The sequence below is a fragment of the Cicer arietinum genome, chromosome 1, assembly GCF_000331145.2.
Source record: "Cicer arietinum cultivar CDC Frontier isolate Library 1 chromosome 1, Cicar.CDCFrontier_v2.0, whole genome shotgun sequence".
Lineage (NCBI taxonomy): Eukaryota > Viridiplantae > Streptophyta > Magnoliopsida > Fabales > Fabaceae > Cicer > Cicer arietinum.
This window is the reverse complement of record NC_021160.2, coordinates 42,887,735-42,901,688: the sequence shown is the minus strand read 5'-3', so window position 1 is coordinate 42,901,688 and position 13,954 is coordinate 42,887,735. Positions and strand designations below refer to the sequence as shown.

The window sequence follows — 13,954 nt, the reverse complement described above, 5'->3', positions numbered from 1 at the left end:
GTACCATAAGATGTACAACACTAATTATGTACCTCGACAACAACTTGCCAAAAAGTGGAGAAGCGTGCTAATGGTATCAGCCAGATAGGCATAAGAAAAATATTCAAAATCTAAAGAGGCAGAGTAAATAATATTTGTATGTTATTGCTTAAATAGTAGATTAATTTATTGACTATACTGATACAAAATCTATTTGAAAAAGGAGGTCTAGATGTAACAACAATTTGTTGTGAACTGATATAAAATTCATGGGTCTATTCATTCTCTGTTATTTTAATTAAGTTCTTTATTATACAACTTTATTTTACTTAAATTGGTTATATTCATAAGTTGAAAGATTTGACAAAGATGATATCTTTTTGGTTAAGCAACTAAAATAATTTTCTTAAACAACAAATCACAATTCAAACTATTATTTCTTCTATTCTCCAACAACTTCAAAATCTTGCTTGCAAAAGGATGTAATGAAATATTTTATTTTATTTTATTTTTAACCTCCAATTTTTAAGAGAATTGAACTTTAGTAAATCAGATTTTTGCCAATAGATAAATAAAGTCCGATAAAAAATTACTCTAATTATTGTTAAAACTTGATTTTTTTTTTCCAATTAATTCAGTTTCTGTTGATTCTGTTGAGACAAAATCTCAATTTAATATTTTGATGAAAACAAACAAAAAGTTAATTAAGAATTCAAACTATGATTCTAAGTGTTTTGGTATTTAACATGTGTATTTGAGTGTGTCAAAACAAGATGGGTATCAAGCATTACAAAGCAGATCTCATTAAAATCAAGAAAGCAAAAGCAGTAAAACGAAGATCGATCTTGACATAGTTCTAGGAAACGAAGAACGTTCTTCGTTTTTGTCATAAACAAGAATATTCAGTTTCTTTGTGAGAGATTGTATCCTGGAAGCTTTATTCATCTCATATCTTCATTAAGAAAAAACAAGGATCAATCTAAGTCATAATTATTCCAGCATTCGAAGGATCAAAGGTATGCTTCATAAAAAGTATAAAACAAGATCATTCTTCAAGTAAGGCAATTGCAAGTACAAAGTTACAAGTTGTAAAGTACACTGCTGATTGTACTTTCAATCTAGACCTGCATACGTGACTTAAAAGCAAGCAATCATCTCAGACAACTAACACAATCACAATTACAAATCAGCTCATCTCCAAATTTGATGAACGATCTTGGATGTCAAGAACGTTCCTGGATTCAGCATGACCTCTCTTGCTTTTTGGCTTATCTTATCTATCCACTTTTTGCACCTCTGCTGCTCCATCCTAAAGAACTCCTATTGATGATCATCAGCATCCCTCGAAAAGGACCAAACTGGAAAGGGAATCATCAAGAGCTTATAAAAACATTCCCGAAATTTATGTTGCTCTTCAAACCATCATTGCAAGACAAGCAATGCATCAAGAATCAAAAGCAAGACTAATCCTCAAAGTTGATGGTTAAAGTAAGAAAGTACAAATTGGACATAAATGATAAAGTCCCTGCATCATTGACACACGTACAAAACAGCAAAGCTTGGCACGCAACAGCTGTCAAAATTCAGCAATCACTCAAAACAGAAACAAAGAACGTTCTTCGTTTTCACAGCTTTAATCTAAGAATGTTCTGGTATACAAAGAGAAAAATCTGTTGTAATTGAAGATTGATCTAGGCAACAAAAGTACATCTATCTACACTACAAAACATCAGTATTCATCACTGAGGAAGTTAATAATCTACACAAGATTGTTTTGGATAGATTCGATCAAAGAGGATCAACAAAGGCAAAGCAAAATATCAAGATCAATCTCGAAATTGATGAGCTATGAGAAAGGACAGCTATAACAGCAAGGACACTGCTGCTGCACCTTTTTACATAAAACACGTCATATTTTTTAGACAAAGGACTGACACACAACAGCTGTCAAAATCCAACACTCATACAAAACACAAAACGAAGAATGTTCTTGTTTTACAAAAGAACATTCTGGTTTTAATTCTCTTTTAAATACAAAATTAAAAGAGATAATTTTTCACAGTATAAATCACATATTAAAGAGTATCAAGATTGCTCAAATCATTGGTGAAGCCAAGAACTCGAGATCAATGCCCAAAGGTGAAAAACAGCATCAAGATTAATCTCCAAATTGATGAGTTGTGAGCAAAAACACAAGTACATTGTACTTACAATATTCTACATAAAGTTCTGCATAAAACCTGACTCAAAATAGTGCCAATTGACATGTGACAACTCATTCACTCACTCATTCATGTTTTCCATGAAACCCAAAAGCAAGAATGTTCTTTGTTTTGTCAAGAACGTTCTAGACAGCAAATAAACACATGTTTAATTGCTTTAAAATATATGTATGACACTTGAGAAGTGTTTCCAATGAATATATTCACTTTAAACTCAATATTCAAAGCCTTTTAAACATCTATAAATTGAAGATCAATTGGAAGATGAAGGCAAAAGTTCAATTTATAAATCTACCAACACTTGTTCAAGTAACAAGTCATAAAAACTCTTCAAGCAAACTCTAGCTCTCTTCACTATATCTTTGAATCATTATATACTGAGTTTGTCTTTCATTTATCTCAAACAAATGTTGAGAAGTTTCAAGATCCCAAACACTTTTATCACACACATCATTTGTAACTCAAGTCTATCTTTTATGTTAGATTGAGTGTGTTTGTAAAAATCCTTTCAAGGCTGAAAGGTGATTGTAAAAATCATTTCTAGGTGGAAAGGTGAAGATTATAACAAATCAAGGTTGATTTGGACTGGTGGTGTAAAAACCAAGAACGTTCTCCGTTTTGAACATTTAGTGAAAAATCTCACGGTTGTGAGGACTGGACGTAACCTGGATTGGGTGAACCAGGATATATCCTTGTGTGATCTCTCTATCTCTATTTATTTTATGTTTTATAATCAGATTTTATATTGATAAAATTGATATTGCTGTTTTTTACTAACCAAGATCAATCTTGAGTTAAACTTTCAGCTTTAAACATGAATTTTTAAAAAGGGGCAATTATAATTCATACTCCCTTCCTTATAATTGACATTGTTACTTCAGATTCAAGAAAACTTTATACTTAAATTACATTATATACATTATATTATATATATTGGATACTTAAAATTCATTATCGCTATTCCTTATTTTAAAGAATGAAAGAAAAATCACAAAAATGTCGCGACAAATGATACGTTTGTTTCAGATTTTTTCATAAAAATATCTGTTTTTTAAAATTAAAAATTATTTTTTATTGTTTAAATGGTGTTTTTTTTCTTCAGATTTTTTAAAAATAATTTTGTTATAAAAATTATTTATTGGCTAAAATTGAAAAGCTACAAATAGTAGCTTATCACATCCCCTCTTTACGATAGATGAGATATACCACAAACTTTTAAAAACATTAAACTTAACTCAGTAATGAAAGAAAATGATATAATTACCCTTACCTTTTTTGGAAAATCTAAAATTGGCCCCATCAATTTTTATTACCCAGGAAAAGTATGAAATGAAAAGGCTCGAATGGTATGATCCATCTGTCACCCCATAATAAATGGGGTGATCTCATAGTTCTTGGTCTGTGAAAATATGTTGTTAGGTGCTACAATTTTCTTTTTTCCATTTAGGTCGAATCTAAATCGATGCTCGAGAGATAGTTGTCCATATATTGATAAGGGATTTATGAATTCTCGAGAAGAGATGATTCGTGATGGTCCTCCCTAGACTGCCCAAATCCCACATGTGAATAAAAAGTTGGATATACATTGGACATCATCTGAATCGCCTTATCTATCCTCTTGAGGAGAAGTTTGGTTTCAAACCCCGGTTTGAACCATAGAAGCATGTCATGCTAATGTGTCTTGATGATCCACATCTCAAGGTCAGGCATCGATGAACACATTGAACTATCTATGTGGCTGAGAACCCTCACAGTCCAGACACAACGATGCAATCAGTTTCACACACTCAATTGTGATCAATTTTCTCCTTCCATGAGACTTAAATGTTTTTATCAAGTAAGTTTTTTTTTTCTTCTTTTCAATTTCTCCACATTGTATTTTTGTTGTTTCTATGTCTTTTATTTTAATCATTTTATTTTTACATTATTCATATGTTGATACAATTTTTTTTGTATGTTTATTTATTGCTTTTTGATTAGTACTTAAGGTACATTAATCAATATTGAAATGTATCTAAGAAATGATAATTAGAAAGTTCATGTCTTTTATGTTAATTTTGTAGTTTAAAAAATCACTTTTATAAAATTGTATACAAACAGATAAAAAAGTCATTTTTATGCTAATAAACAAACAGAAATCAAAAAACTATTTTTAAACAAATTTCTACAATATAATCTATAATTTTTTTCAACCAAAAATTATTTTTATTTAAACTCAAATAAATGCACTCAAAATATCATTTAAAAAAAATAAATTCAATAATTTTTTTTCCAGATAAATAAAAATACATGTTTAAAATAAATTTAAACATTACTATACATATTTCCCTAGCTATAACCATATTAAACATTATATACATGATAATCCAAATAATTTTAGTAAAATTTATATAATTTTATGATTAATTGGTCCCCGATCTATAACACAACATTCATAGTATTCGAAATCGCAAAATCCTTCAAGCCATTGTGATTGCAACTTTAACCACATAAAATGTTTCCTCGTGTTCTGTTACATCATTAACAAACCTGCCGACTATCTTCCCTGTTCATTATTCTTAAATCATTATTATATGTAACAACTAATTAATTTGGTAAGACTATGTTTCGGCTTGTGGGGCCGTATATAATTTTAAAAACATATACTCTCTCCACTCACTGTTATTAAATTTTATGTTAAACATAAAACTAAATTTATTAAATTATTATTTTTTAAATGTAAAAATTTAACTATATAACATTTGAATGTTTTAAAATAAATAATAATATAAAATTATTCACAAATAATTATCTTTTATTTATAATAATGACAAAATGAATATCAACTTTTTATTTATAATAATAATTACAGGAAGTATAACTCAAAACATGCTGAATAAATAAATAAATAAAATAAAAAAAGATAGTTAAAGTATTGAATTGCAGAGTAATGGAGATGTGCGCACGGTAGTCAAACCCAAAATTGGTCCATCGACATAATACTTAATTTTTTAAAACTGGGGATAAAAAAAACTCGTTAATCATTTGAAATATAGGCATTAGATCATTGCGTAACATGCATAAGCAGCAGACACGTTAGCTGCTTTAGATTGTATTAATTTATTATTCATTGTAAAATATTGAAAAAATATACGCTTCTTACCAAAATGATTAGTCGTTAATACCATGCATTGAATTTGGTTAAAAAATTATTAATTCAAACGCTTAATGAGTTTTAGGGTCATCCATGACATAAACGAGTGTTGGAAAAGTAAATAAATACAAAATTTTAAATAATAATCGCAATACAAGAAAATAATTTGACAATTTTAAATTTAAATAAAAAATCATAAATGTTATTTAAATAAACAGATAATAATAATAATAATAATAATAATAATAATATATAATTTTTTTTCAAACTCTTTATGACTTCTGATTCTGACATTCTTCAAAATAAATATTTAAATTATATTTCATAATATTTTAACATAAAATAGAAGAAAAATTAAAAAATCAAATACAAACTTTTAAAGATTTTTTTATTATTGTAAATTATAGTGAAAACTAATTATATATATAGCACTGAATTTCCATGATAAAGAGATAACAAATGCTATTGAAATATTTAATTTTATAGTTTAAAGTAACTTTTAAATATTTTACTTATTCGAAATTTTTTGAATAGAGGATATGGTTGTTAGCATATATAGCAACCATGAAAATTGATAAACCGAAAACCAGTTTATTTAGTAAACAATGTGAACTCCATCTTATATACTCTTTCTCTGACAATAACACAAAATTATGCTAATAATGTATTATACTTGGCAGGAAGAAAATCTTCTGCAGATACGCTCACTATAAAATAAATAATTAAATTAGATTAGGATACCTGTCTCCCAAGTAAGGTGTGGACTATTAATTTTATCCAAGGTATAAGTGCCTAATAATATTCATCTCACTTGAGATAATGCACAGATAAGTCAAATCGACCAACAACAAGTATAGAGATGTTAACGAGCATTCTCTAATTAGATTATTATAGTGTCTGCTGTTATATCCGCGTTTGAAAAAAGTTGACGCAGTAGAAGTAGAAGAATGCATTTTGGAGATTTCGGTGTATATAAAGTTTCAAAAAAAAATTCTTTTTCATTTTAACAATGAAACAATTGTTAATTTAATAAATTAAAAATAAAATTTTATTAATAAAATAAATTCAAGAAAAAAAATGTGGTTAAGTATGTGTGTCAAAACAAATAAAGTGTTATATTAGTTTAAATAAATTATCAACTTAATTCTATTTTATTAACAATTTTCTCTTTTTTTTTTCAAATCTAATAAATGAAAATTAATAAAAATAATAATAATAAAAAAATAAAAAAAATTATATTAATAACATCAAATAAAATACATTAAATTGAAAAAAAAATACATAAAAATTACTATAGTTGAATAGATGTGCCAAAATAAATAACTTGCTATATCATTTTATCAACTTAATTTTGATGTATTTTTTTTCTTCAATTTAATGTATTTTGTTTGATGTTATTAATATGATTTACTCTATTTTTAATTATCATTATTTTTATTTATTAGATGCGGAAGAAAAACAATAGGAGGAAGTTGTTAGCAAATATAATTAAGTTGTTAATTTATCCGCAAAATATAAGAAAATTGTTAATAAAAATATAAATTTATCTACAAAGTTGGAGGAAGATTTAAAATAACATAACACGTTATTTGTTTTGACATATCTACTCAACTCCATATTTTTTTTCTTCAATTTAATGTATTTTATTAATAGAATTTTATTTTTTTAAATACTTTTATTATTTTTAATTTATTAAATTAACAATTATTCAATTGTTAAAATGAAAAAAAATAATTGAAAATTCATACATGATCGCATCTTCGGGATGCGACCTCCTAATGTGTCAAAATCTTTTTCACTTCAGATGATAGTCATCTTCGGGATGCGACGTCCTCAAGAGAAAAAAAATTGGATATTTTTATATATATTTTCAATTTGAGATATTTAGGTGACTTTAAAAAAATTCAAATAAATTAGTTGTAGTTCTTGATTTTCATCTTATTTTTGTAACAAATATATATATATATATATATATATATATATATATATATATATAAATTTCTATTTTTATTGGTAAAATCAACATGTACAACGACATAATCAAATGTTAGGTAGCAACTTAATTATTAATACAATAAAGAAAGAAATTGCAATGTAATTTTTCTTTATTTTCAAACATAAACTAAAACAAAGTGTAAAATACAAGAAGTGGAACATACATTTTCCAATAACAAATTGCCAATTTGGTGAACAAAAAGTCGATTAAAAAACTCATTCTAACACTTTTATCTCAAATCAGTTGAGTTACTCAACTCCCTATTAGACCAATTAAAATTTAAAGTTGTCTTAAGATATTATAAGTAAATAATCCGGTTACTTTTAAATAAATGTCTTAAAAACTTTCATTAATAATATTTATTAGTAAATTGGTGGAATAATCTAAGTAAGATACTCACGAATTCAATAAATGTAGTCCAATAATCACTATCAGTCAAATCTACTCGACATATATTAGTTTTTGTCACGATAAAATGAATCGATCCATTTAAGTTAGTTAACAAGAAAATTGGGTTTGGTTAATAGTTAAGTAGCCACACAAAGATAAAAGTGAATTAGGAGCAGTCAAATACGAGTTAGACGAATCACTAACAATAACCATGTTCTTTATCGGACAATAAATGGATATGGGATTCATGATACTAAAAAGTGGTTTTTAGTATCTTGAACAAACTCAATTTAACTTGTTTCATATAAAATCTAAAAAATGTTTTAATAAATTTAAAAAAAAAAATCAATTTTTAAACTCATTTTAATGTTAAATTATTTTTTTTTACTAATTAATCTTAAACTATTGATCGTATATTAACTCTAATGGCGGGTGTGTCCATGCTATATATATATATGAAAATCTCAAAAAAAAAATAATTTAAAAGTAGACTTTATTATTTAAAAAAAAATTAAAACTTTATAATAATATAATATTTTATTTAAATTTATTAAAAAATAGTGATGTGAACTTTTTGTCCGAGGTTATTTAGTATTACAACACTAGCAACATGAAACTACAAAAATCAAGATATAAAAACTTAGTGAGTGTTTTTTTTATCTACCACGTATATAAAAATATTGTTGTGCAATAAAGTGAAAATCCTCAAACATATTTTTAGTAAACAATTGAATATGTTATTAAATATAAAATCTCTTGAGATTTTTCTTTCTCAATCTTTATAAGGTTATTCTGAATTTTTTAATTGTATTTATTATTTATTTATTAAACTACCTCTAAATTGCATTGCATTTTTTTCCTACAATTTATAATAAATACTTCAATAAACTATAAATTAATTTTTTCTCTTTAATGATATATCAATAAAATAATTATAAATCATCAACAAAATTAATATTGCAGTTATTTCTCTACTTTTATGATATAGTCAACGAAATCTTATATATAAAATTATACATAGTAATTATTAGAAGAAAAAAATATCAACTAATGTATGTTTGCTTTTGAGCTAACATGGTCACCACAATCAAATGAAACATACTTTTTTTTAAACTAAAAAAATTTATTTTTTTTAAAATAACTGAAGGATGTAAACCTAACATAGAAAAGAAAAAAATAAATTTAAACAAAATTAAAAGATAAAGTTTTCCTTACCTACTAACAAATAATCCATAAAGTAACGTGAAAGGAACTTTAAACTTAAATTGGGATTAATGTTTATATCTCTCAAATTTTTAGTGACCATTCTTGCTATGTTTAAGATGTCTATCGATATATTTCATTACTTCCTTTATTTGCAAATGGAGTTCTGACAACACAAATTAATTTCCTGGTCCACTCTTGTAGATGCTGTAAGAGCTTCTGTATGTTGTGACTATGATGTATTTATCCATTCACCATTATATATAAATAAAGCAAGAAGAAGAAATATCTCTTCAAATAGTGCATTATGTTGCATCATGCATTACATCATTCGATATGTTTATTCCTTTTATAAACATGGCTTTACAAAGGTGCAAATTTTGATATATTAATTAATTGAGGAAGAAAACTACCATAAATCATCTAATCACTTTGGTGACTCCTTTGATTTCGTGGAGTTTTGGCATTGTTTGAGCGTATTACATATTCAATCAAAATATAGTCGTACACGTAGCAAATAGTCAATTTTTGTCAACATTAAACCTGACAAAGTATAAGAATATTGTTTACCGAGTCCAATTAAGACTTTGAGAAAGTTAAGGAATATTATGCATATAATTATTATTTTTTCTTCAACACTTTTTCATTCAAACTTGAGAAATACTCCTAGTTTCATAGGGTTAAGGAAAGGAAATTGAATGTATGGAACTAATTATTTTATTATGTATTTTTTTTTCTTTTTTTTTTATAAGACGGATATAATATATATTTATATTTTATTAATTATGATGAACTTTCAAAACAATAAAATTATACATAATTTTTCAGAAAAATTACACATGCATATTACTAGTGATGGATTGGAAAATTGATCACCATGTATGAAAAATTGCAATATTCTAGTTGGGTGGTATTTAGTTAAGAAGAAACAAATTTAAATTATTATCCTAATTTTCAAGAAATACAAAACTAAAATACAAAATAGTTTTGGTGGGGAAATAAGACATACTTGTGTGATCTCTATGTGCCTTGAAAAAGATTAATCTCTAATCACTCTAGAATAAATATACGTTCCGCGTAATTTGTAAGTCACCTTAAAATCAAAACGAAAATTTAAATATGCAGTTGCATCTTATTGCTAATTTATTTTTAATAATTAATCAATCAATAAGATATAAAATAGAAAACTCAATAATTAGGTATTGAACGTGAAAAAAAAAGTTGGCCACGAACATTCAATCATATTTCACAATGTGTCGGATCAAAAATTATTTTGTAGATATCTGAACAAAAATATACATAGTAATATATGATTAAATAAATGTGCAATACTCTTTTTTACTGAAATGTATAAATACAATATAGTAATTATATTATGAAATAAATAATTACTATAATCTATAGCATAACTTTTCCTTGCAGGTTATTATAACATAAAAATTAATTCTTCCAACGATAATTTGAAAAATACACATAATATTGATATGAAGTATAAAAGTTACTAACCAATATCACTCCTTTTTTGTAAAAAAAAAAGAAAAAAATCCTTTAAAATTTTCATACGATGTACTTGTAATATACGGTAATTCGTTGCCACACTATAGATGCATATATTTGTAAGGAATATTTAAAATGTTTTGAAGGTAATTGAAATTGGAAAGAAATTTAAGATAAATAAATATAAAAGCTTATTGACATTGCAAAATCTACCGTATAGAGACATTGATTATTAAGTAATAAAGCACGAATATAATGTGCATGAGAAGGAGGGAAGGTTTAAACGGAGGCAAGCGTGTGGGGTATGGGTTATGATGTGACGATGATTTGAAGATTAATTAAAGAAGAGAGCGAAGAGAATTGGCCACGTGTAATGATAGTCATAGTCTGATAGAGGGAGCAACGCGGGGTTAGACGTGTACAAAACAACAAAATGGCTTCTCCACTCACTCAAATTCACCAAACAAGTCCACCTCTCAAAAGCTATTACCCAAAGCTATGAATCAAAAGCCCAATTCTTACACTAATGGGCCAATAGTAAAAAAAAAAAAACCATTTCTCCCTTGCCGCTTTCATTTTCTTTTTCCCCTTCTCCTGTTTTTTTGTCATGTGTGATTGCTCTCAATTTAAGGAACTTTCTCCATATTTTAATCATATTTTCCAACACATATAATATTGGTAGGCGTATTTTAGAGGGCGATAGTGAAATAAGTTACTCGTGGCATTGTATCATGCATCAATGACCCACCTTGTCTTCATCACTTATTGCCAATGCAATCCCACCTTTTTTTTAATGACTCCTCTCTCCCATTTTCTTAATCTTACACGTGGTCTTCTCTTTCTCTTCCCCCTCTTTTCCACTATATATACCCATATATCTCACTCTCCACTCCCCTCAACTTTCCCTCTCTTCTAATTTCATTCTCACACAACACTAAAATAGACTAACACTTTTCTCCCTTCTCTCAAAATTCTCATTTCCTTGTACTCAAAAAACACTTATACACACACAATTCAAAATAGAGAACCATCAACATGGCAACATCAGCCACAACAGCATCAAACACATGGATTAACACCAAACTTGCATCATCATCATACTCATCTCCTTTCAAAGATTTGAGCTTAAATTCAAATTCCAATTCAATCACCTTAAATAAGAAAAATTCCACCTCCAAAAACAGAATCTCATGCTCACTCCAAACAACACTCCCTTTCCCAAAACAATACCAACCAAAACCAAAACCCAAACCCACAACAACAACAACAACCATAATCCCCACAAAGGAAACAAAACCAAATCCACCACCTTCCGAAACAAAACCCAAACAACAACAAAAAAACCAAAAATGGAACCTTTTCCAAAAAGCCGCAGCCACCGCCCTAGACTTCGTGGAAACAACCTTAATAACACAAGAACGCAAACACCCACTTCCCAAAACCGCCGACCCACGTGTCCAAATCTCCGGAAATTTCGCACCAGTACCGGAACACCCGGTAACCCACTCCCTCCCAGTAACCGGCAAAATCCCAAAATGCATTGACGGCGTCTACCTCCGTAACGGCGCAAACCCACATTACGAACCGGTAGCCGGTCACCACTTTTTCGACGGAGACGGTATGGTCCACGCTGTGAAATTCACTAACGGCTCCGTTAGTTACTCTTGCCGCTTCACCGAAACCCACCGTTTGGCCCAAGAAAAAGCCTTGGGCCGTCCCGTTTTCCCCAAAGCCATAGGCGAACTTCACGGTCATTCAGGCATAGCCCGTCTTATGTTATACTACGCCCGTTCCCTCTTCAATCTCGTAGATGGGTCCCACGGAATGGGCGTTGCTAACGCCGGTTTAGTTTATTTCAATAACCGTCTGTTAGCTATGTCTGAAGACGATATCCCTTATCAAATTCGCGTAACTCCTAACGGCGATTTAACCACCGTTTGCCGTTACGATTTCAATAACCAACTTAAATCAACAATGATCGCACACCCAAAAGTTGATCCAATTGATAACAATTTATACGCATTAAGCTACGACGTGATTCAGAAGCCTTATCTGAAATACTTCCGTTTCGATTCTAACGGCGTTAAATCCCCTGACGTTGAAATTCCCTTAGCAGAGCCAACTATGATGCATGATTTCGCTATCACCGAGAATTTCGTGGTTGTTCCTGATCAACAAGTTGTCTTCAAATTAGGCGAAATGATCCGCGGTGGCTCCCCCGTTGTTTATAACAAAGAGAAAGTTTCTCGTTTCGGTGTTTTACCAAAGAATGCTAAAGATTCTTCTGATATGAAGTGGATTGATGCACCTGATTGTTTCTGTTTTCATCTATGGAATGCTTGGGAGGAAAAGGAGAATGATGAAGTTGTTGTCATTGGTTCTTGTATGACACCTGCAGATTCCATTTTCAATGAATGTGAGGAGAGTTTGAAGAGTGTTTTATCTGAAATCAGGTTGAATTTGAAGACAGGGAAATCCACACGAAGAGCTATTATTGATGAATCTCAACATGTTAATTTGGAAGCTGGGATGGTAAACAAGAACAAACTGGGGAGAAAAACTCAGTTTGCTTATCTTGCTCTTGCTGAAACGTGGCCTAAAGTTTCTGGGTTTGCCAAAGTTGATCTTTTTAGTGGTCAAGTCAACAAATATCTTTATGGGGATCAAAGATTTGGTGGTGAGCCTCTGTTTTTACCTACTTTGGATTCCAATTCTGGAAGGGAAGATGATGGTTATATTTTGACATTTGTTCATGATGAGAAAGAATGGAAATCTGAGCTTCAAATCGTCAATGCTATCACTTTGAAACTTGAAGCTTCTATTAAGCTTCCTTCTCGTGTTCCTTATGGCTTTCATGGAACTTTCATACATTCAAATGATTTGAAGAAACAAGCATAACTCTCTTTTGAGTTCAGTTCTACTTCTGAGAAGAGTGATTTTACTGAGGGATGGTTGCAGATATGTCCCCGGAATCTACTCCTCTGATGATGTTTTACTGCAGCAGATATTATTTTTTTCTGCATTCTTTTTTCTTTTTTTTTTTTTTTGGAAATTTCTGTTTTTTTCTTGGGACCAGCTTGTAGCTTTTGGCTGTAGGTAGAAAATGAAGCTCAGCTGGTTCTGTGTTTTTTATTTTCACTTGATGTGAATGAAAGTATAAAAAAAAATATAATGATCACAGTATAGAATGTGATATTTTAGTAAGTTGTTACTATCACACAGTTGATGTAAACTTATGTTTTTCAGCACAGTTTTGTGTTGTAAATATCAGATATGATGTTTATTTTGACTATTTTCAATTGGTGTTTCAAATACTTAAATACTTGTGTTTAAATCTTTACCTTTCTATTGATTTGTTAAGATGTTACGAGAAAAACAGAGGAAACAAATGGAAAGGTGATTGTGAATTGTAGCATTCATTCAGTGAGTGACTTTTTTATTGATGTAGATGTAGCTTATGTTAATGAGAGAACACATTAAAAATATTAAAATGGATTAGGAGTTGTAATCCCTCAGTTACAATCTAGCTATTGA

The 13,954-nt window shown here is 28.9% G+C and overlaps 1 protein-coding gene across 1 annotated transcript; it reads left to right on the top strand.

The window, feature by feature from the left end:
- The first annotated feature begins 11,323 nt into the window (after positions 1–11,323).
- On the top strand, positions 11,324–13,719 carry LOC101492033 (9-cis-epoxycarotenoid dioxygenase NCED1, chloroplastic). The gene has a single exon (XM_004488662.4). It carries the CDS (start codon positions 11,456–11,458, stop codon positions 13,316–13,318), a length of 1,863 nt encoding a protein of 620 aa, XP_004488719.1. The 5' UTR covers positions 11,324–11,455; the 3' UTR covers positions 13,319–13,719.
- Positions 13,720–13,954: the final 235 nt, after the last annotated feature.

Coding starts and splice junctions, on each gene's coding strand:
- LOC101492033 (XM_004488662.4), top strand. CDS start 11,456: ATGGCAACATCAGCCACAACAGCATCAAACACATGGATTAACACCAAA.